The sequence below is a fragment of the Parasteatoda tepidariorum genome, chromosome 9, assembly GCF_982258835.1.
Source record: "Parasteatoda tepidariorum strain Cologne lab strain chromosome 9, Ptep-v5.0, whole genome shotgun sequence".
Taxonomy (NCBI): Eukaryota; Metazoa; Arthropoda; class Arachnida; order Araneae; family Theridiidae; genus Parasteatoda; species Parasteatoda tepidariorum.
This window is the reverse complement of record NC_141763.1, coordinates 56,775,055-56,801,191: the sequence shown is the minus strand read 5'-3', so window position 1 is coordinate 56,801,191 and position 26,137 is coordinate 56,775,055. Positions and strand designations below refer to the sequence as shown.

The 26,137-nt window shown below is 26.9% G+C and overlaps 1 protein-coding gene across 1 annotated transcript in view; it reads right to left on the bottom strand.

Annotated features, from left to right (window-relative positions):
• LOC107437696 (synaptogenesis protein syg-2) overlaps positions 1 to 26,137 on the bottom strand; it is a 151,553-nt gene that overhangs the window by 16,863 nt on the left and 108,553 nt on the right. Inside the window, exons 2-3 of the mRNA XM_087151862.1 lie at positions 25,071 to 25,276; positions 24,408 to 24,543 (exon numbers count right to left, since the gene is read on the bottom strand). Coding sequence (XP_087007988.1) covers positions 24,408 to 24,543; positions 25,071 to 25,276 — 342 coding nt within the window. The remainder of the gene's footprint in view (positions 1 to 24,407; positions 24,544 to 25,070; positions 25,277 to 26,137) is intronic.

The following is a 26,137-nucleotide window of genomic DNA, read 5'->3' as shown; positions in this document are numbered from 1 at the left end:
AGATTATTCCGAAAACGAATAAAGTACTTAAGTTTCGTACTAATGTTGATTGTCTGGTGTTTAAATGCGTTTTATATCATTGATAATATTATTTTCCTTTAAACTTTTTAGGACAGTTCGGTAAATTGTTTGTAATATCATAAGTAAAATTAATAATTACTGCACACGTTATAGTAAAGTAAGTTTGAAGTTAAATATTCTGAAGCTCAGCATATTTTATTAACGATTCGGTTAATTTCGATAAATTTCATTTTTCTTTAAAATAATAATTTTCGAATTTGGGATTTCGAATTTATTATGTACTGATTTTTAGTGATTTGAGTTATTGTTAATCTTTGAAATCTGGAAAAGACATTTTTTATATATATATAAAGTTACAAGAATTGTATGTACCAAGCAAAAGCTCTTTAACAACTTTTGATCTAATGATCAGATTCCTTCGTTCTAAGATGCAATTTTAATGGTTCGATGAGCGGATAAGCTAATTAGTACGTGCAAACGATATTTATTACAAAAGAAAACGCACATTCACATCACAAAATGCACATTATCTGAATAAATAGTTTCTTTCTCTTGTAGATTCGACAGAGATGTGTGGCATCTTATGAAAGTTAAACAGTATTATGGTTCAGTCTCCTGATAATGCATCCTAGTTAGAATTTCCATTCTAAAAGTACGGTAAAAAAACCGGCAGCAGCCTGTTGATCCAACTAACCATAAAGTTTAAGGTTAGGAAAATTTTTCCCCTTTTCAGGTTTGAAACCGCTCGCAACTAGTACGGTTTGAGAACAATAAATAAAAAGCTATACGGTTTTGTAACCATTTACAGCTAGCATGGTTTTAAAATCGTAAAAGTGGAATTTAACAGAGCAGTGTAGTTATGTTAGACTTTTCGTTTGGTATAAGGACATTGGAGTTAGGTTATTGGATGGACATTGGTGTTTTGTTAAGTAAACCGTGCGATGCGGCTTAATTAGTGTTTATTTAGTCGTCCCATCTGTCGTCATAGTTGGGAAATATTAGACTTTTTTATGTTAAGCAGCTCAGTAGTGCTTCCATCGATACGTGAATAAGAGCTTCGAATTCCAAGAGTTCAGGGTCACAAATTGATGAGTGTTAAGGTACTGGAAACTCCTCATGTGTTGAAAAAATGAAGGAAATATTGTGATGCCAATGCTGGGATTTGAATCCCCGTTTAGCCGGGCATGAGATTGACAGATTAATTTCATTTGTAAATTCCTTATAATTTTTTCTTTTATTTAGCAGGGAAGTAAAATTTCTTTTTTTCCTTTTATGTGGGTTATCACTTCTTAACCTCGAGGTCTTTAATATTAGACCTATTTACATTTTTATATATTCACAAAGTCAACACAAATGTGTACAATTACAAAACATATAGAGACTATTGCAAGAACAAAAGATAAACTAATACAACTAATAAAGGAACTTATAGGAAAAACAAATGAAAAAGGTCTAGAGATTAATGAAACCAAAATTATTATGATTTTGTCAAAATCGGAAAACAGAAAAGAAACACAAGATATAAAAATTGATGATAAAATTAAAAAAAGTGCAATTTACTTATATCGGTAGTGAATTAAACAATAAATGTGAAATTCCTGATAGCATAAATAAACAAGCATAAAATGGAAATAAAGAAGTATTTGCACATAATAAATTGTAAAAAAATAAATTAATATCAAGAAAATGTAAAATGCAGGCATACAAAATCTTAAAACCAATAGTAACATACGAATCTGACATTTAGGTTTTATCCTACAAGGAGGAAAATATATAATGAAATTTTTGAACAATTAGAAAACTTTATGGAACCATTAATGAAAACAAACATGGAGAAAAATATACAACCATGAAATAGAAAAATTAATTAAAGGAAAAAACGTCATAAGATTTATCAAAGCTAAAAGAATACAGTGGATATACTGTGAAAAAATCCGTTAAATTAATAGAAAAAACTGTCAGCTGGTGTGCCAGTACAAAACAGTTTATTTCAGAAAAAAAGTACTGTTATTTAAGCAGACAAGTGCTGTCAGTTTAACAAGCAAACTCTGTTATTATTAACAAAAATCTCTTTTTTAATGAAACTCCGTTATTTTAATAAGTAAAAACTCAAGGACTAAAATAACTATGTCAGCATTGTGGTTGGTACTAGCTGAATGCAGCATCAGTACAAGTGGTCAACGCCGGAACTTGAGCCCGGGTCAACTTATCGGAAGGTGAATGCTTTGTTCCCAGAGCCAGGTAAGCTCTAGTGTTTGGTTAAGAAGAAAAATTTTAAACTGTCTTTATTTTAAGAGTTTCACTGAAGTCAAATTTAAGTACAAAATCGTTTTAAATTATATTGCCTCATCCTTATTGAAATGTTTGTCAATCTAACTTACCGAAAAATTATAACTGAAGACAGATAATAATCAGGTAAAGTATCAATTCAACAATGAAGTTGTACGATGTTCAAAACCATAAAATAACTATACCATAAAATATATAACCCATAAATAACGTGTAAAAACCTTAAAGTAAGAGCATGTATAGAAAATAATTGGAAAATGATTGAAAAAAAGATAATGTTTTTTTTACGGTAAGCAAAATTGCACGAAAAAATGACAATTGACAGTTTGTTGTTGTTGTTGTTGCTTATCCCCTTGGTCTAAAGCCCTAGACCAAGTTCAGACGATCATGTCGCATCAGCAAATTGACAGTTTAAATCAGTATATGATTACGGGGAAAAACAGTGAAAAACTACTCTAAACCTCTAAATATGCAGAGAAAGTATTTAAAGAAAGGAAAAAAAAACAGAAATGTTTTTGCAGTGCAGGTAACGATTAGAAATAGAAAAATTTATGAATAAGCAGTTTTTTTTCGTTAAAAATGCGCTTTTTTTTCTCTATTTATAGTGTGATACATATCGAGAAAATGAAAAGAACAGACATGAAAAAGAAAACCAATAAAGAAAATTATATTATCTTTATTGGAAGACCAAAGCTTAGGTTGAGGAGGACTCGAAGAAAATAAAAACTAAAAAAAAACTGAAATTGTAGTGAAAACCGAAGCTCAGGAAGGGCACTAGAGCTGGAAAAGAATAAGAAAAAGAATTTATGTTATACAACTATGCTTAAGATTTGACTTAAACTACAACACTTCAAGTAATATAATCTGAAACTTTATCTTATGTTACATTTGAAATTTATCTTCATTAATAATAAAAGAGCAATTGAAGATTCTACAAATTCTAAATATAAATGAACTGTGGGACATTATCAATCATGGAATAGAATAAAAATTTCACTCACAAATGTCTTATTCTTGACATTTTATTATGTAAATATATGTGAAATAAAGCAAAATATGCACTTTCGGGCATATGATAAAAGTATAAGGAAAAAAAAAGCATGATGGAAAAGATTATGTCGTGCATATTCTGAGCGATGTCGTGAAAAATTATCAATCATAGTAATATGCACAGATCTGTGTTCGTAATAAGAAATCTTATTCACGTATCACACGAAGAACAAGTATTGAATTCATAACAGTTGTTTTTAAAATTCATGCACATTCATGATGTAAAAGGTTTCATGAATAAAATGAGATTCTCACGAAATATGGTGAATAGTTAGTATAATCGTGGGATTCAACCAAGTAGTTTTCGAAGAAATGGAAATAGCTTACAAGAAATTGCTTAACATCGAATGAATTAAAAAGCATAGTCTTTTGTTTTTCAAAATTAAAAAAAATGGAGCATGATTTTCATAAAACCTACACAAAACGTGTTCTAATTGTTACCAATTGTTACTTATTAATTTATTTCCTATATCAATTACAGTAAAAAAATTGTACTGTATTAAGAAAGTGTTTCACTAATATGAGTAACTTAATAGAGTAAGTAATGAAATGTGCAACTTTAGAGACTTAGTAACTTAAGAGATGCGTAACTTTAAGCATATTAAAGATAGAGTATTTTTGAAGTAGCTGAAATTTGTATTTGTTTTAAAAACCAAATCAACCAACTTGTAATCGTGGTCGAGTATCTATCGTAGTCGAATATATATCGTGGTCAAGTATCTATCGTAGTCGAATATAAAATATCGAAGTCGAATATAACATTTTGCAGATTCTATATCAATTAAAGTTATTAGAGTAGTTGCGAATTTCAAAATTTCCGTTATAGGTAGTATTGAGCATTATACAGTGTCTATTTTAGAAATGTGTTTTCGGTATTTATATTTAACCTTACTTTCAAAGATAATAATTTCTGTTTATTATATTTTTATAACAGTTTTTTACTAAAATAATTACTCCTTTGTTCTTAGTCTAATATTGACATGCATGTTGAAATCATTCTGCATCTTTTCTCAATCGATAATCCTATTTTTTTCTACATCAGTGCTTCTTCAAATTTCACTCTGGCACTTTTTTTGACACCACCTGATCTAGATTCTTTTACGTCAAATCAAATAACGTCTTTTCAGTTTGGGCCACTTTTTTTCTATTTTTTTTATTTAAATATAAATTTTTCTTTTACCAATGTAAAAACTGCGATGAATTACATCTCCGAATATGACGTTGAACAACTCCAAACTATGAATATCGATAAAAGGATACGATAAAAAAAATGAATTATGCGATAAAAAGGGAGATTTTGAATTTAATATAAATAAACGAATTGCATGGAACTTTAATGTTTCTGAATACATTTATTTAAAGACTATTTTTAATGAAAGAAATAAAATGAAAAAAAATAGTAGTAATATTTATTAATCCAGAAAATAATTAGACATACCTTTCCAAAATTTGATTAAAAACAATGCATGTCCAATAAATATAATTTAATTTTATACCTAATCCTTTAGTTAATTGCATTTTAAAATTTATATTAAAGTTTTAAGTTATCTGGATTAATATATTTTCCATGTGTGACTCCAATTTGGTCAAATTCGCGGCATTAAATACTTTTAAATAATTTATAAGTAACAAATAACCTTTTTTCAATATTTAATTTAAAAATTTAATATTTTTCAATAAATGTTATTAGTTTATATAAAGAGCCGACCTGCCTGTGTAGGGGCGAGGGAACTGGCCCTGCATCAGAAAGGTTCTGGGTTCAAATCAGGCATGGATGTTCACTAATTTCTTGAACTATCTATCTTTTACTGTAGGAGCAACATTGGCCCACCTATTATGATGCCCGTGAAGGAGTGGCCAACAAATCTGCCCTGCAGACGCCTGTATTTTTATATTGCCTGTATTATTTTAAGTATTTAAATCTTTAATAATTTTTTCTTTTTCTTTAAATTAAAATATTTTTGTTTCTTTTATTGCTTTCTTTGCGTTTTTAATCTGGTTGATCTTGTTACGTTAAATCTAATCGTTAATATATATATATATATATATATATATATATATATATATATATATATATATATATATATATATATATATATATATATATATATATATATATATACATACACACTCAAATGAAAGCTACTTTACACTAAATAGTGTAAAGTTACTTCCCTTATATATTCTCCTGTTGTGTAGTGAAGCACCAAGAACCAAGACTCCTCTATAGTGTTTTTCTGCGTTCTAAAAAAATGTTAAATTTGCGAAATAAAATTGTCAACTTGTGTGGCAGTATAAAACCGTTTCTTTCATAGAAAAATACTGTTATTTAAAAATGAACACTTATTTTTCAATCAGATAAGTACTGTTATTTTACAAGACGAACTATTATTTTAACAATAAAAATCTCTATAAAATAACAATGTCAGCAATGTAGCCGGTGAGATGTCCGTGCAGTCTTAAGTCGCATGATCAGTCAATGCTGGATTCAAATTATAACACCTCATTAGGAGGTGAGTGCTATCTCCCCTGAGCTACCGAAGCTCTAGTTTTAATTATGAAGAAAAATCTTAAACTGTTTTTATCTTATAAATTTTATATAAATCGCATTAAATGTACAAAACATTTAAAAGCAATAGCAACCCACCCTTATAAAATTGTCTGGTAAAAAATTACCAATACCAAAAAATTATGTCACATTTAAGGAAATATAATAATCAGGTAAAGCATCATTTTGACAATAAATTCGATAGACGAATTTATATGATGTTTAAAACTATAAAATAATTGCTGATAAGTAAGAGAAAGTATAAAAAATAATGGTAAAATGATTTTTAGAAAAAAAGGTAAAGTTATCTTACGGTTAAAAAAACTAAAGGGTAAAAACTAGAATTTGAACAGACGGTTTTAATCCGTTTATGATTAGGCTGATAAACAAAGAAAAAACATTTTTCTAACGTAACAGCTATAAATTGTCAAATATATAGAGAAAGTCCGTAAAAAACACGGGATTTTTTTACAAATCGCGAATAATGATTAAAGATAGAAAAAAAACTGTATTTTTCTCGAAAGAGTTTTTTTCAGTGAAAAATATGTTTTTTTTACTATAGAATTTGCAGTTATTTTTACCTTGTACATCACTTTGTAAAGTTGTTGTCAACAATTTTGGTGTTAAGATATACTAAATTTTTTTACAGCGGGCTTAAAAAAATAGAATTTGTTTCAACGCTTTTTTACGAATTAATAATATTATTGATTTTAATATGCATGATTTTATTTTTATGTAAATTATTTTTATGTATTTTTATGTTTTATTTTTATGTATTAATCATTTTTTAGGCTGAAAGTATTTTTAAACTCAGTAAAATATTGCAGCATTTTGGTAAATTTAGAGTCATTTCAAAATTTATTTCTAAATACTCGCATTATTATAAGATATAATTGCATAAAGATTAAAAAAACAATTTAATACTTATTTGATCTTCGCAATTACCAAAAATCTCCTCATAACTCTTCTAAATCTGAACAAATATAGTTTATTCTAATAAATAAAAAAAAATGTAATTTTATTGCAAAACTTTTTTAGCGTTACTGAATAACGTTGCATTCACGTTTTGCAAATTTCATCAGAAAAATCTTTTATCAATACGAAACAATTTAGATTATTTATATTAACTTTTAACATAACTACTAATTTGAGTTAATGTGATAAACATAAAACTGTTTTTTTGATGGGAATGAGATAGTTATTTAATCATGAAATTCGATTTCACTTCATAAAGTAACTATACCATTCTGAAAAAATAATTAAACATAAGCAACAAAAATTGAAAATTGAGATTCTTATGTATTAAAATTTTTGCTTGATATTTTGTATATTTGTATTATATTTTAGAGTTGATAACATTAGCAAGGAAAAGAGAATAATTGTCAGGCAGTTTTTCACGAAATCTACTGTTTAGCACTTATGTTGTTTTTTTCTAATTGCACCGCAGTATAATTATTAATCAATATTATAAGTTATAAATATTTTTTCATCTTTTTTCTCTCTCAGCTACTATGGTTTTAGTTTTGTTTCTCATCTTTATTGCTCATTTTTTTGTTGGGAACTTTACATTTTGTATTTCAAATCACTTTAACTCCCTCTCATTCACGTCTGGCAGGTCTTGAATTTGGGCTCCTATTTTTGAGAAGACCATGAAACATGTCAACCATTATTTTCAATTTACATATTGTTCAAGCGAGATAAATTTTTAATTGAGTAATATTCTACCGCTTCAGTTTCTTGGGTTTTTTTTATTGAATAATTATACTATACATTGTATAATAATATATTGTGTAATATAATATACATTGTATAACAGTTAATTTTAAAGACTACAACTTTTGTATATTTATAATATACGAAATACTTCTATTACTTGGTGTACATAATATATAATTTTTATATTGGCATTAAAATCACTGGGCTTTAAAATTACGTATACTCTTTGCTGATTGATTGTTTGTATTCTTCTAGAACTTCTCAAAAAACCTCTCAATTAGTCCAAATTATGCTTCAAGATTTACGTAGAGGAGACTATCATGATTAACTATAGCTATACCGAAGAGTTTGATTAATTTGGATGCCCCATTTGGTCGTATTAGTCAAAGTTGGTTTTTATTTTCAAATTTGCACTAATCAAAGGTTTTAGGTGGTACCTAACAAAAATATTTTTGTTCAAATAATGAAGTTATCAGAAACATATAAAGTTGTTGATCTATATATTTTTTCTTCAAAGAATTTTATTCAGAAAATCAGGAACATCGTAAAGGACCTAATAATATTAAAATGTTATGCGTAGTGGAGATTTGTTTTCACGTTTTTCATTTTTGATTGAGTTCTGAAACAAAATTTAAAATTCAAGCAAAGCTTTTATGTGAATTTTAAAAGCTTATACATTTGAATATTATTGTTATTTTGCTATTTTCTTACATTTTTAAAGAATACTGAAATGTAAGTAAATTCTAGATTTAAATTAAGTACCATAGGGGACAATTTTTTTTTGTTGCATTTATCTAAATACTTGCACTTACCTAATTTGAGTGTGGGGATTTCAAATCTGAATTTAGTTTTGCTCATAAATCTACGGATTGTTTTTAGAAATGACATTTTCTACCATATTTTTTCTCGAAACTTAAAAACGTTGTATATAACAGCTTTTATGTGACCCCTTATATATAATGTTTTTTAACAGGCACATTTCTACAAAAAATACACTAAATATTTCATTATGAAAAAATTGTTTGGAGTGAGAAATCGATTGCAGATTTGAAATCAGCCTTAAGAAAGTATCTAAGATATTTTAAAAATTCTCATGCAACGGAAAAAAAATTGTTCTTCAGTGTAATTTATTGAATTGTAATACATTGAATTACATATAATTTAATCAAACTATAAATTGAATGAAAATGTAATAAATTATTAAATGCAAAGAAAACTCGAAAAAATTTCAAATTTTCAGCAGATTTATACAATATGGAGATTTATACAATATTTATTATGCAGTAATGCTTTCTAAGTAACACGCATGACTAAAAGAGATCATTCGTAATTCATAAACTATGTAACTTAAAAAAATAGTCTATAAACTTGCTGCATATTATGCATTAACATTGAAAAAATTGTTATGAAGAATGAATTTCAACATTTAGAGAATATTTTGCATCGGCGATTTCATGTTTTATTTACCATTAATTTCATTAACTCGCTGTTTTACTCGCATCATGTTAAATAGCACAAAAAATATAATGAATATCATTTGTATAAAAAGCAATGCCCTAAAGCCTTTTTAAAAAATGAAAAGTGATTTTACTAACAAAATTAATAAAAATCAATCACTGCTTTCTTTCATCAAACGAAAACCATTTTCTTTCAATAAATTATTAATTTTTATCTTTCAAACGAAAATTAGTCTTACACTTAAAAAAACCAAAATAAAATCATAATAAAATAAGTATTATGAAACATTAATCTTATAAAAATCTCACATCACGAAACAAAAAGTAGTAAATACAAATTAGTACCTTTTTTGGACACGAAAATTATAAATTATGTTACTCATCGGACAGAATATTATTTTTCTTGTGTTGATTTGTAGTCTTTAGAGAGGTTATAAATTTTTTTTCTTTCTTTTAATTGCACATTTAAGATTTTTTTCTTACCGATTGGTGAAATCTTGAGATATAAGTTTGATTTGTTATTAGAACATAAATATTTTTTTAACGGCTTTTGAGTGCAGTATAAAAACATAGATTAATACTACTTATAAAAATTATAGAAAACAACCGAACAACAAATGATCTTGCTTATTCCAAAAGAATAGAATTTTGTGATTGCCATTCATATAAAAAAATATTTCCATGAATTAAGTTTTACATTTAATTTTGACGATTCAGTATTGTTAAATTATTTGAAGAAAGTTATTTCGTTCTTGATAAATTTCTTTTATCATCCCAAGAGTGATTCAAATATTTTTTTAATTTTATGTTAAAAAAAGTCCATAAACTTGCTGCGTACAATCCATAAACATTAAAAAATTTTTATAAGAATTATATTTTAACATTAAGAGAAAATTTGCGCTTTCATGCTATATTTGGTTTCATTATATATTCATTTCATTAACTCGTTGTTAAATTCGCAATTAGTTAAATTAGAGGCGATTTTGCAAACAAAATTAATGAAAATCACTCATTGCTTTCTTTCATCAAACGAAAACCATTTTCATTCTATAATTTATTAACTTTTACCTTTCAAAACAAAATTACAACCTTACACTTACAAGAAAAATCACAAGAAACTGAAATAGAATCATATAAAAATAAATCTCATGAAGCATTGATCTTATAAAAACTTTACATTGTAAAACAAAAAGTAGTAAATACAAATTAGTAGCTTTTTTTTTTGAGACGAAAATTATAAATTATATTACTCATTGGACAGGATATTATTTTTCTTGTGTTGATTTGTAGTCTTTAGAGAGGTTATAATTTCTTTTAAATATTTTTTTTAAAATTGTACATTTAAGATTTTTTAAACAGAAACATGAATGTTTAAAGGCTTTCGAGTGTAGTATAAAAATCTATATTTATATTACTTATAAAAATTACCGAAAAAAATCGAACAACAAATGATCATGTTTTTTTCAAATTGAAAATAACTTAGTGATTGTTTGCTATTTATACATGAAAAAAATATTTACGTAAATATTTACGTGAAAGTTTAATTTTTGTGATTAGTTTAGATATTTCATTATTATTAAAATATTTGAATAAAGTTATGTAGTTTACTATAACTTACTTTTACCATCCTAAGAGTGAGTGAAATATAAATTTATTAATGTTATGTACTGTTATGTTAAAAAAATTAGTTTTAAAAACAATTTTAAAGGTACTCGTTTAAATATTCTGCTCATCAGAAAATGAAAATAAATTCAAATGCCATTAAACTTAAACTAAAAAATTTCCGTGGTATTTCCATTGAAAATAATTCTATTTCACAAAAGGTATCAATGACAATATTTAATTAAAAGTCTTATTTTATAAAAAAAATCAATAGTATAACTTATAGAAAAATTCTGTTTTATCAGGAAATACCAATAGTATTTCCTATAACTAAAGTTCATTTCATAAAAAATATTTAAAATATCAACATCTAAACTCTTGCAATTTGTGAATATTTTGACCATTTGTTATGCTTTTTAAAAACGTTAATAATTATTTCATTAACATTAATAATAATTATAATTTTTAAAAGCATTAATAATTAATAAATATATTATAATAAATGTTGAAAATGTTCAAGAGCGCTAAGCCTTTATCAACTTCAGTATATCTTAAAAACATGTTTTTTTTATTAAATATTTTTTCACAGATCAAAGCTTTTGGTAACGAGAAAAGACGAATACTGAGAGAAATTCCGGAACAAATTTCGGTATAAAGTATAAGCAACCTGAGTAACATATCCCTTTTAACTGAAACATGTTACAGGGCAGAAAATCTGATTTACAGGTATTTTTCCGCAATAGTTATCGTAAAATCTCTGAATCACTCGAATAAAATAAATATTACTGTAAAAATTAGGGTATACTATTTTACTGTAAAAAGGGATTTTAAGGTAAAATTTAAGGATAAAATTTGATAATAAGGTAAAATCTTGAGTGATAATTTACCCAAAGTGACGATACTTTTAAACAATTTGATATGGATGTTTTTACGTTATTTCATCCGGGAATTTTTACAAGGTATATGCAGAATTGCTTACAAGGTATTTTACTTCTTTTCGCAATTCAAATAGTGATGTTTTTTAGTTAACTCAATTTTAACGGAGTAGTAATTTTTTCAATAGAGGGGGATTTTCTTTGCTTAAATAAAATGCTGCTTTTATGTTAAAAAACTATTTTATTACGTTTTTCATATCTATTCGTTAGTAAATACCTATCATATGTTAAATTTTTGCTCATAGTTTCGTCAGTGACCAGACCAAAAAAAATGCGTGTGATTTTCCTTTCTTTCTTTCTCTTCTTTTAGAAAAAATAATTGCGACACCTATAATAGCGAATAAATACTTTAATTTTTAAAAAAACTCCATTCAAGTAGAAATTAAATTTATTTGTTTAATGAAAATGTAAGATAAACAGTGCAATGAAAAATAATTCTCACAGTGTAAAAGAATTGCATTCAATAATTTTCATAACAATTTTTGTGTTCAAATTTTTTTCAAGAAAGACAGGAAAAATTCATTTTGAAAATTATTTCAGATGACAATTTTAATTACCTCTAAAAGCTATTTGGAGAATTAAAAATATTGTAAGAGTAGATTTTACAAAAATAAATAAATAAATAAACAAATATCATGCATGTTCCATTATTTTACAGCAAGCTTACAAGCGATTTAAAGGTTTTTTTAAATTTAAAAATTGATTTATCTCTCCTTATACAATATATAAACAACTAGAATCAGTCTGTAAAATATATTCCCATTTTCTTAAACTTTTACCTTTATTCTATTTTATCTGTTTTACTTTCCCAAACCATCCCCAAATATCTTTGATAATCACTGATAAATTGTATTAGAGTTCAAAAGAACCTATCTTAAAATAACATTTTAAGATAAATAAATAAAATAAGGAATAAAAATACTGTAAACGTATTTAGAAGCCTATTTGGGCAAATCAGGCAGGTTCGAATACTTGACATTTTCTATTTGCCTTAAATTTTCTGAACAGGTTCTCTATACGAAACTATTAGACACATGTTTTTCAATTTTTGTTAAAAAAAACTTTTTTTATTCGAATTCATGGGGGTGGGGCCATGATCTCTTGAATTTTGATAAAAACGCATAATTTACGTGTGACAATACTTTTTATGAAATGAGTGAATTGTGGCACTGCCCGTAATTTTATGTTCTACTACACTCACGATAACTATTAAGACATAAACACTTTTTGTAGATCTATGATCCAAAAGTCAAAGGTCATTCGAATTTTTTTAAGAAAAAAATGGAGGTTATGGGAATGCTATAAATTGTTTTAAAAAGCGTAATTTAGGCCCAACAGGTGAGTTGCAATCTCAATTAAGAACTTACTGAAAGAAAGGGGGCTAAATATTAATGGACGTGTGATGAGAATATATATATATATATATATATATATATATATATATATATATATATATATATATATATATATATATATATATATATATATATATATATATATATATATATATATATATATATATATATATATATATATATATATATATATATATATATATATATATATATATATATATATATATATATATATATATATATATATATATATATATATATATATATATATATATATATATATATATATATATATATATAATTTTCACTATGATGATATGATGAATCCCAAAGAAATAAATACCTATGTTTCCAAAATACACCAATTCAGTTATTCAAAGTATTAAGTATTATTCTTCTATGTACTCTTATCATCGCGATCCGACATCAGTTGCTTTGATTATACTCAAAGAAATATGAATTCTTCTCAAAAATTAACCTGAATGGAACAAAAAAAAAGTATTTTTACTTTGTTATATAAAAAAGAGAAATTAGTCATAAATCACCATTTTGATCAAAATGAAAATAAGAACGAAATATTTTCCTCCGCAAATTTCACAAAATAAAAACCATCAATTTATGCTGTCAAATGTTTACAACCAAGTCGTGTTTGGTGTTTAGAAACTGTAAGTTTTTTATTGTCCCCGACAAGTTACATGTTTTTTTATTTTTAGAGGAAACATTTTTTTATACCATACTTTATTTTTAAAAAAATTATTTTCCTAGACAAATATTTCTGGTTTTGATAAAAAAAAAAACTTTTTTTATTTACGGTTTTTCCTAAAAAGTAAAGCAAGTTCGAAATTTTAAAACTAGGGAAGTGATAAATTAATTTTTTACTCAAATAGTAAACTTTAAGTTTGAATTGTTTAGAAAAATTTACAAAAAAAAAAAAAAATTGTACTTGCAGATTTTTTACAAGAGCAGAAAGAATGCAATCTATAATTAAAAAAATGAAATGTTTGTTTGTGTCTGAGTGTCTCCATTAAAATTTGAAAAACAGGTGATCCAAATGAAAGTTGAAAGAAGCATTAATTTTAAATCGATTTTTGAAGAAGCTGTATTTTTAGAATTTAATTTCTCAGGAACTACTTGACAATAAATTTTAAAAATGTATAGTGAAGGCAGTGGTTGCATAACACTTTGCATATAAAGTATACTCTGAAATGATATACTTTAGTTATTAAATAATATTTTTAGAATTTGCGTGTTTGTATGAAAGCTGATAATATCAAGATTAAAATTTGTATGAAACCAGTTATTCATGCACTGTATAAAATTCCGTATCAAATTACTGTTAAAAGTACGGGCACTTAGGATACCAGTAATTTTTACCATAAAACTTCACGAAACAAAAAAATCTGATACAGTATAATTTTCTCAACAGTATTTACTGTAAAATTACTGAATCACTGCAATTAAATATAAATCACTGTACAAATTACGATAAAAATGGATTTTTTAGTAAACAGATTTTACGAATTGTACACACAGGGCACCAGTACTTTTTACCATAATTTGATCCGGAATGCTTTACAGTGAACTCCTGGAATCAGATAAATGTATACTGCGCCATTTTAGATAAAAGTGAATATTTTCATTTTACATTTAGCAAAAAAATTTCTCTTTAAAAATTCCTTTTAGGTGTCCATTCGGGTGAAAATTTGTCTCATTAGCTTTTCGAAACTGTTTGAATTTTTTTCTCCGATTTTCAGAAATAAAGTTATAGTTGTTTTATCATATGCTAATAAACGAAACTGAACAGGAAGTATACTCTTGAAAACGAAACTGTTTTTCTTCTTCTTTTTGTTATGCTTCGAGTATTTTAATATTTTTTGCTATCGTAAATTTTTTGCTTGAGACAAATATAATTAATTTTCCGAAATTAATTTTTGAATGAGCAATTACTGAAATATATATATATATATATATATATATATATATATATATATATATATATATATATATATATATATATATATATATATATATATATATATATATATATATATATATATATATATATATATATATATATATAATTCTTTGAAACTTTGTGTTGTAGATTTTGTATAAGTTATGTTTTGAAATGAAAGTTAATGTCTAAGCGTGGAATTTTTAATTTTATCCTGGTTTGAGAAAAATGTTTAGAATATTTTTTATTTAAATTAATATACCACAATATATTCAGTTCTATTTCATTGAATGTTTCGAATTTTTTAAGATTTTAGTTCAAAACACAAGCAACCATATTATTGATCTAGAAAAAAATTAATTTTGGTAGTTATGTATTTCAATTTGTTATAGAGCTGTTAGCGTGATTTGACACATTTGTAGTTTTCGAGCTGAAATTTGCTTTCCTTTTAAAGAAATGTTTCATAAATTTTTAAAATTTATTTCAAATTCACTATTTTGGGAACCCTTTTTTCAAAAAAATGAAATTAAAATTTTATAAAAGCTGCTTTTTAAAAATTTTTTTAGTCGTATGCCTTAACGTATTGATTGAAAAATGAATAAATATCTTTCAAAACTCAATAATTTCAAAAATTCACTATAAGCATAATCTAACGTAAAATAATTTCAAAATTTTCGACATGCAATAATTTCTATTGAAAAGTTGCGGCTAATCCATTAAACAAAATTTATGTAGTCTTAACATTTTTACTATAGTTAAGTATTTTTTTAAAACTAGAACATCATAAAAAATTTTACTAACTTATAATATAAGTTATAAAATTTTAACTCTCCTAGAATTTCAGGTGGGTTGATTTATCTTTATTTTCTCCTAATTTTAGAAAAAACAAATACTGGAGAAGCTTATTCTCTTATACAGCTTCTCAAGAAAACGATTTTCTCGGAGTCCGATTACCTAATTAACTTTCGATATAACTTCGCTATACCGTTTTCCCACCTTACACCGAGAAGAAATACGTTCAGTGCTTGTCTTTGACATTCGCCATTTATCATAAATGGTATATCTTTACCTTAAATATCGGTAAACACTTGCAGCGCGGTTTCAATGAGTAACTAGACTCGGAATGTTCAGATTCCATTATCTCCAGATGACTTGTGTCCGATAAGTTTTAAGAAGTCTCATCTATTGACAAAAGGCTTATATTGATTTTTTCTACAGCGTTCTAATTTCCTTTACAAATTAAGAAAAAAAAATAGAAAACGTGAGATAAAATATTGTTTTCGATAATTCAGATCGTTAAGCGACCGTTCGGTAATCAAAATTCTGTACACTGAGTAACTTTTATGATTTATGTAAATTATTTGTTGGAAGATATTGTATACCTACATAGATATATAGATAATCTATATGTATATTGCTACTGGATAGTCATTGTATATTTTTTCATTATGTATGAAAGACCTATACAGTTACAAGTTAATCAATTTTAATCTTAAAGTTGCTCCTTTTTTTGATAAATTTTTAGAGAATCGTTAATTCAAACACAACGTCATAAAAATGCATTATATCACATTTTTTTACTTGAAAGTTAAATCTTTGTGTTAACTGGTAGTCAATAAATAGGGTAGTTACATTGTAGTACTTGTTTACATGTCACTTAAATTTACCGCTTATTGTTATTTGCTTATATTTGTATAAAGTCTATATTATTTTTTAAACTATTTAATTAACTGGCAATTTTAAGGTAAAAAAAGTTTTATTAATTAGTTAAATTATTTCATTAATCAATTTGCAATTTATTTTTCGAAAAATCTCAACGCGTACAGCAGAGTTAGGCGTCGATCATAGTAATTGATAAGATGATTGGCGATAGTTGATAGATTACTGCTATGAAATCAATTACTTGTAATCTCGCAGAGCATTCACCTTCTAATGAGGTGAACCGGGGTCAAATACCAGTGATGATTGATCGATTCGAATTCCTCATCCTGCTTGCCACAGTGCTGACGTAAAATATTCTCAGTGGTAGACGGATCATAGGTTAGATTCCCCTTACCGTCAGGCTAACTGTGGGAGGTTTTCGGGGTTTTTCTCTCCATATAAAACGAAGATGGGCTAGTTCCATGAAAAAAGTCCTCTACGAAGGTAAATTTCTCCCTATTCTTGATCCAGGAGTTCCCTTGTCTTCTAGATTGGGTTCAAAATTACAAGGCTACGGAGTTGAGCATTAGTAGTCGTAAAACCAAACTTGGGTCACCTGTTTAACGACGGTTATAAAATAGATAAAATAATTACGATTACACCTAATCATGAATTCTGATTACAACAGGAGTCAGCAAAATATATGAGCTGTTACATTTTTTCGATTACAGTTATCAATTATTCGTAATCATGATTAAAAATTTGATTACAACTGCTATCGTGATTACACTAATCAATTATAGCTATTAATTACTCGTAATCACGATTAAAATCTTTCATAATTTTGATAACAACTGCAGTATTGATTATAATATTCAATTACGGTAATCAAGTACGGTAATCAATCGTGATTACAAGTAATCAAAATATACTATTACATGTAACTGATTACTGTTATTAATTATTGCAATCACGATTACAGTTGCACGTTTACAAGCAATTGGCTACTGTATTCGACCGTTGCAATCACGATTACAGATGTAATAAAAATTAAAAATGTTGTAATCATGCTTACAAGTAATTGATTACCGTATTTGAAAAATGTAATTGGTTACAACTTAGCCCAACTCTGGTGCATGACATAACATATAATACGCAAAATAAAAAACAAATTTGGAAAATACTTTTGATCTAAGGGTTGTATTTTCTTGTTAAGAGAGCAAACTTTAAGTTTTGTGAGGTGGACCTTAAGTATGTAACTAATAAATGCAGACGGTATTCGGTAATTCTTAGTCGAATAATGCTGTTATTCATCAGAAATTATAGGGAACTATTTGCAAACCATCTCACTGTAACAAACAAAAATGTGCATACATTTTTGTTTTCAAATTTTTTCTTAGAAAAATACAAAAAAATAAATTTCAAAATATTAAATTGTAAACTTTGATTCTTATTTCATTATTATATTTCCCCCAAGAAAAAGTTAAAATTGTTATAATAAATTATGAAATAATACTATCGAGAAATATTAAATTTTAATTTATTTTAATTAAAAAATTTTCATATCATATTATAATTACACTAAAATTCATTATAATTGCAGAAAAATCATTAAATTCTGAAAAAAAATCTTTTTTTTTTATTTGACAATAACTTCGTCAAAAAACATGTTTTTTTGGAATTTGTTTTTTAAATGAAAGCTAAAAGTCCAAATTTTTCAATGGTATAATAAAAATTAACAATATCTAACCCCTTTGTGCGCGTACATCGCGTCAAACTTCACAAAAAATTAATACAATTTTCTATGATTGTTTAGAGTGTAATTGTACAGAGTTGCAAAATATATTAATTAAAAACAATTAAAATACATAAAAGTTGAGATGTTAAGCTTCAAAATGAGCTAAAGCAGAAGCATTTTTGATCATTTTTAAAGAAGTTATGACACTTTGAATTTTGCCATTTTTTTATAAGTTTCTTGGTGTACTGATACTTTTGAGAGGTACTGTTTATTAATAATATAAATTTTTTCTACAGTGCCATTCCATTTTATACTATATTGTAAACTAAGGCCCTGCTCAGTGATGGAAATTTTAATTACTAGATTTAGAAAGGACTTAAGTAACAGCTTCCGATTTGGAAAAATATGCTCTCAATGAATTGTTTGAATAAATTAAAAATAGTATATATATAAATTTTATAATATACAATTTCATAATATTCTATATTAATAATATAAATTTTTTCTACTGTGCCATTCCATTTTATACTATATTGTAAACTAAGGCCCTGCTCAGTGATAGAAATTTTAATTACTAGATTTAGAAAAGACTTAAATAACAGCTTCCGATTTGGAAAAAAAAATGATATAAATGAATTATTTGAATAAATTAAAAATAGTATCTATATAAATTTTATAATATACTATTTTATAATATACTATGTTATAATATACTATTTTATAATATACTATGTTATAATATACTATTTTATAATATACTATGTTATAATATACTATATTAATAATATAAATTTTTTCTACAGTGCCATTCCACTTTATACTATATTGTGAACTAAGGCCCTGCTCAGTGATAGAAATTTTAATTACCAGATTCAGAAAAGACTTAAGTAACAGCTTCCGATTTGAAAAAAAAGGATCTAAATGAATTGTTTGAATAAATTAAAAATAGTATATATATAATTTTATAATATACTATTTTATAATATACTATTTTATAATATACTATTTTACAATATATTATTTTATAATATACTTTATTAATAATGTAAACTTTTTCTACAGTGCCATTCCATTTTATACTACATTGTAAACTCAGCCTTGCTCAGTCATAGAAATTTTAATTACTAAATTTAGAAAAGACTTAAATAACAGCTTCCGATTTGGAAAAAAATGATCTAAATGAATTGTTTGAATAAATTAAAAATAGTATATATATAATTTTTATAATATACTATTTTATAATATACTATATTAATAATAAAAAAATTTTCTGCAGTGCCATTCCATTTTATACTATATTGTAAACTAAGGCTCTGTTCAGTGATAGAAATTTTAATTACTAGATTTAGAAACGACTTAAGTAACAGCTTCTGATTTGAAAAAAAATGATCTAAATGAATTGTTTGAATAAATTGAAAATAGCATAGGTAAGTCACGTAATTTTTATTTCGCAGAAATGAAAACAATGTTTTGATTCAAAAACAGAAAATGTTTTTAAATGTGCTTTATTTCGCGCAATAAAATATGTTTTCTCCAAATTACCTTATTATGATAATGGTGTAAAATAAATTCATGGAATGTTTTCTCCAACCTATCTCAGAACAAAAGCTGCCCGAGTATCTAGCTTTTTAAAAATTATCTACATTTTCTCTTTAGTCTTCTTTTAATAAAGGCACATACACCGTTTTAAACCTCATCCAATTATAGAACAGGAGGAGTTTTAAAAAAGATTTTATGCATTAGATACGAACAGGAAGATCCATTATGAGCTTTAAGCTCAGCATTTGTTAGATAAAAAATTCTCATCATCCAGTCTTTTCAGCCAGGTCAGAAAAGGTTAGGTATAACGTTTTTATAGTTTTCCCCTGGGTAAAAATATTTTCCCTCAGCCTCATTATTTCTGCATTTATAAAATATCCTCTAATTAAAAATGTGATTTTTTTTTTTAAAAATTGTAATCTCCAAAATGTATCATTAACTAAAATTGTTTAAGTACTTTTCGAAGCGATAAAAAGTGCCATTTGTTCAGAAAATATTAATGTATTTTTTATGAAGTGATGAAAGGGGAACAATGGGCTTATAGATTTAATTTTTATATGAATAGAGATAACTGTGATTTAAGGTAACTTTGATGGCTGTATTAACGTAAAGAAACTTTAAATTTTAACAGCTATATTTTTAGAACTGTGTTGAAAATAAACAAGTTACTTAGTATCTTTCACACTGCAGAAAACGGATACTCAAATATCACGAAACTTTCTTTGTTTTTAACGAAACTGTTTCCTGGTACATGCTAAAATGAGAAATTTCGTCAAAAGGGTGAAATAACTATAGTCACTTCTTTAAAAAAATCAATTTCGTTAAAATTAAAGAGATATTTCATCATTCTATTGTTTTTCAAAAAATGAAAAATAGAAAAAAAAACTCGTAATGTTCAATGTATCTAACTTTTCCAATAATCACTTTATCGTGGGCATCATATAGGTGTACCAGTCACCCCAATAACACAAGAAGAACAGACTGAACAATGGGATAAATTATACCCATGCTGGGATTCCAACCCAAGATCTTTCTGGTACAGGGGTAACTTTTTCACCACCATAAGCTGGTTGAATTGTTTCGTCACTTTGAATTGTTCGTCATTCTAGTTAACAATCACACACAATGCACTGCGATCAGGTTTTGAGTTAAGGAAACATTTTCGTCATATATTTGAGAATTCGCGTTTCATCATAAATAACGTGATTTCGTGGCGAAATGATTCTTCAAACTAATTAAATTCAGCTGAAGGATTGCTGTATAGTCAAAAGTGAGAGATTTATTTCTAAGAGTGAGAGACTTTAAGGTACTTGTAATGTCGAAAATTTCACTGCCAGCATAATAATACGTCACACTGTTACAAATACCTATTAGAGAGAAGATAATTTTACTGGTATAAGGTAAGATTAAATTGTTAATCAAAAAATGTCATTTTCGTAAGAATTGCAACAAAATTCTTTAAATTTTGAAGAGTTACTTAAAAATCTATCTTTAACAAAATAGTTAAGTTACGGTAACTGATACAATAAAACACTGAATCACTGATTCGATGATTAATGTATTCAATCTTTCACTTCATTCAATCCTTCACTTCATTCAATTCTTCACTTCATTCCATCACCCACTCATTTTCCAATTTACTTACCCACTTGCGATATCGAGAATCATTATTAGGTATCATTTGGTGTACTAAATAAGAAACGAATATTTTACATTAGAACGGAAAACAAATGTATAACTACAAATGTAAACAGAGGAGTGACAAACGGTCGTCATAGTAATAGAAGTTAAATTATGTTTGCTATGTCATTCATTAAAGCGAATATCCTGCAAATAAATGATATTCGTTGAAGTCTGTATTCTCTCTTTGTAGACTAACACAAATTTATAAACCAAGAAAATGAAGACAAAAACCGATTTTTTTAATGAAATGAAACAATTTTATAAAGTTTTAAAGACTCAGTAACCGTCATCTTTTCTCAAGTAACATGATATTTCAACTGATTATTTCCAAATGTTTTACTCAAAAATATTGTTTTATATTTCTATATAATTGAATTTCAACAATTATTTTTAAAGGAAAAATAAAACGTTCAGTAAGATATTTAAACGACTAATATTTTTTTAATGGATGTTTCCTATTTCAACGTTATTTTTGCTCTGCCAAACAAAAATAAAAAAATCTTTATACTGATATTATCTTGTAGTATTGTTTTACAAAACGGGTCTTCTAATATATCGAAATTGATTGAAAACTTTTTTTGTTCCATTTCTCCGAGGAAAATGTATCTGAAAGTAAATATTATTTCAACTCTACAATGTAAAGAATCAATTGCAATTTAGAAAGCAATGAATGTTTGTTCAATTATTTGTATCTATATACAGATAGATAAAATATAAAATAATAACTCTTTACTTTTTTACGTTTGCAAAATGAAATATTAGAAACTGGAAATACTTACAAAAGCACCAACCTGTAAAGAGACCGACCCTCTAGTCTAGTTATCAGATTAAACCTATATTACCGTACTAAACAAAACGTTCCTAACTTTACTTATGAGTAAAATCAGCCATTTTATTGATTAATTTTCTGTAATTCATTTAATTTTAACTTAATAAAGCAAAAATTTTAAAAACTGCATTCTTCAAGTGGTCTAAAAAATGGAGAAAAAACCTACACTAACTTTTTTATGAGTCAAATCAACCATTGATGCTGATTGTATTTCTGTAATTTGTTCAACCATAACTTAACTAAATAAGTTTAAATGGAATAAAAATGTCAAAACTTGCGTTTTTCAAGTTGAATATAGAATAAATCTATTAATCCCATACCAAAAAGTAAAAATTACGCTGCATCGAAACACATACCACCGCACTTTTTGCATTTTGAAAAACGTCGTTGGATTTTAGGTGGTGATAGAAATTTATGATTGAAGTATGTACCCAACATTATTAATATTAAGTGAAAGAAAACAAAATTTTTCTGATTCTTAGTCCACTTAAAAAACGTAATTTTGTTTAAAAGGTTTCATTCTTTAACTTTCTTTTTAGTTCAGTGTCTAATCATTTGTTATGTGTTAAAAATCGATCAAAATGTCAAGAGATGAGATATTTTGCATAAATTTATTGCCAATTCAGGAAACAGTTGCCTATATTGAGATCAAGCACAAAGCTTCAGTCAACACTGAATTAAAATGTCAGAAATCAATCAAAACTTTTATATAAATTAACCCCTTAGCGATCGGTTAATTTTCAAGGAAACGGTCATAAAAGTGTCTGTTTGCTTTCTGACATCCAAACATTTTGTGCTGATATCTAGTTTGAAATAAATGAACTATCTACAATTACCTTACGTATGTCCTGGTCCTGCCATCTGGTGTGTAAAATGAGAAATAAAATGTTTGCGGGCAAAAGAAATGAATTAGTTTTATACTTATTTGAATGTTACTACTGAACACTCCAGCCCGGAAATTTCAAGGGAGCGAGAAATGGAGGACGAAACCTCACCCCGTCATTTTCACGGGAGCGAGAAGGAAGGGGTTAAATTTATAAATTTTACTTAGTGGTCAGGAAAAAATTGAAACTTGTATAATCGGCAATCACTGAGATAAAATTGAGGCTTGCTTACTCTAGCTGGTCAAAAAGTGGTCGACATGGATATACGATAATTTCTATGCTATAAAATTCTCTTGTAATGATTAGAAAATAGTGTTGGTATCAGGCACAGCATCACTTGCAAATAAATTTTACATGCAGCAGTAAGGAAATACGTAAGGCTAGTATTGTCAGCAATCCCAGAGATAAATTTGAGATTCTAACACTCTAACTAGACTGAAAATGTCCAAGCTGTCGATAGACGACGAATTTCAATAGTAAAAAAAAAATACCATTAACAATCGGAAAAAAAATATTGGCACGAGACACAGCATCATTTGCAATTATACTCTTGCTGATCAGGAAACACTCGAGGAAATCTCAGAGCTGAAGTAGAGATTCTAACAGCCTAGTTAGATTGAACATGTTCAAACTTTCGATGGACGATGAATTCTATATGGCAATAACATTTAGTAGTAAAGATCAGAGAATAGTATTAGCATCAGGCACAGCATCATTTGTAATTAAATTTTACTGAGAAAATACGCGAGGCTTGTATTGTCTGCAATCCCTGAGCTAAATTTGAGGCTCTAACACTCTAACTAGACTAAAAGTATCCAAGCTTTCGATGGATAATGATTTCTATTTGGCAAGCTTGTAATGGTCAGAAAATAGTATTGGCGTTAGGCCAAAAATTTCAGTTCTGATTATAACTCTAAATACTCGAAATGAGGTAAGATTTCTCTTTATCTCTTTACATCACAGCAATGTTTAATTTGTCATCATAAGTAGTTGTAAGTTAGTTTTTCCAGACAGTTTTAAAATGATACTCCAGTTTTGATTCTTTCGTTTCATCCTGTGAAAGTTGCACAAGCCAAGGTACATTGATTAATAGAGTTAAGAAAAAGCTGAAAAAAGATTAACAGTAATAATATAAAGGAGTAGAATTATTTACATCGTAATATTACCGTATATTCGCATTTCTCTCTCTGCTTTGACTGTCTGGAAATTTGGTGCTTCTGTAGAGACTTCACATCTGTAGATACCTTCAGAGTCTACGTCTGTGTAGGGCATGAAGATATTTCCTCGATCAGTTCGATCAAGCTGAAAAACAATCAATAAAATTTCTTTATAAAAGTGCTCTTGTGTGTATAATAACTACACATGAAAATGATGAAACTTTTCCTCCACGTGTCATTATTATTTTGATGGCATGCTTTTTGCTGTAAAGGGGGTGACTCATTTGCTATGGAAGCCTAACGACCTGCACGAAAAGAACTTTATGGTGGGACGAGGACTGATACCATGCATCCTCAATCCCTTCCCAGTTTGATCAAAGTAGTTATCTTCCCGCTCGCCGAATATCGTTATGGAGTTCCGCTGTCAAGTGGTATCGCTCTCTGAACTATTAACTCTCTGAAACGTGGTGGCAGCAGGTTTAAATCTCGCCTCAACCCTTTGTTTAAGACCCTTAACTCTTTATGGCAAGGTGGTACAGGAATCAGAGAACTCGTTTTTTTGCAAAATTTGATTTTTCAAACAAATCAAGCTAATGAAATTTTCTCACCGTGACGAAATTTCGAAATTTCGCTTTTTTTTAACGTGTATTACCGAAGTAATATATTACTTACATCGAGATGAATACCATTAAGATCGTATTTCTGGCCAGGAGGTCTGTCTTCTGGAAGATATCTGTAAAACTCAACATTGTTCTTGTGCCATTTGATGGAATAGAGTGTCTCGTTCCCCAAATCATATGTGCAATTAAGCCACACGGAATCTCCTTTGATGACGACAGCCGGCACTACAATTTCTCTAAGTTTTAAACACATTACATCTGAAAGGGAAAAAAAAGACAGATTAACGTTAATAATTGAGCGTTTAGTTCAGTGTACTAATCACGTCCTATCAATGCAAATTGTTTTTCTACAATAATTAATTAACAACATAATTAATTAACAGCAATAACTAATTAACAACAATAATTAACAACAATTTTAAGACAAGATACATTATTATTTAAGTTAGTTAAAAGTATTTTTAAATAGCAATTTAAATTTCTCTTCCAATATTACATTAAATAATTAAAGTACTTCTTTTAAATATTTATTTCAATCGATTTATGAAACTAAAATTTTTTTTAAGGTGATAGTAATATTTTACACACAATCTGGATTACATAGGAAAAGTCACACTTTTTAAAAATAGCAATGCATATATTGCTTTAAAAGTACTACACCCTTGTGCAAATTAATTGAAACAAACTCAATAAATTCAGAAAACTAAGAGAAAATGCTATTTTATTTAAATTTATACAAACTCAAAAATTTTTAGTACATAATATGATCTCCACGACACTTTATTAACATTTGGACATGATTCGGCATGGATTCCACTAATTTTTTACAGTCATTTATAATATTTGTGTCCTTGTACCACACATGAATTAACGCCGTGATTAGCCTCTCCATAGTTGTACAGTCCATATTTAATAGGCGATTCTTGCATATGGCCCAGAGATTCTCAATTGGGTTGATAACCGGAGAGTTCCCTGCCCATTCCACTGTCTCAATTTGATTCTCAGACATGAATTTCTTGACAATTTTGGACGTATGGCAAGTAGCTAAATCCTGTTGAAAAATCCCTGTTTCATCAGGGTATCGTTTCTTCAACTCTGGAACAACTTTTTTACCCAGAA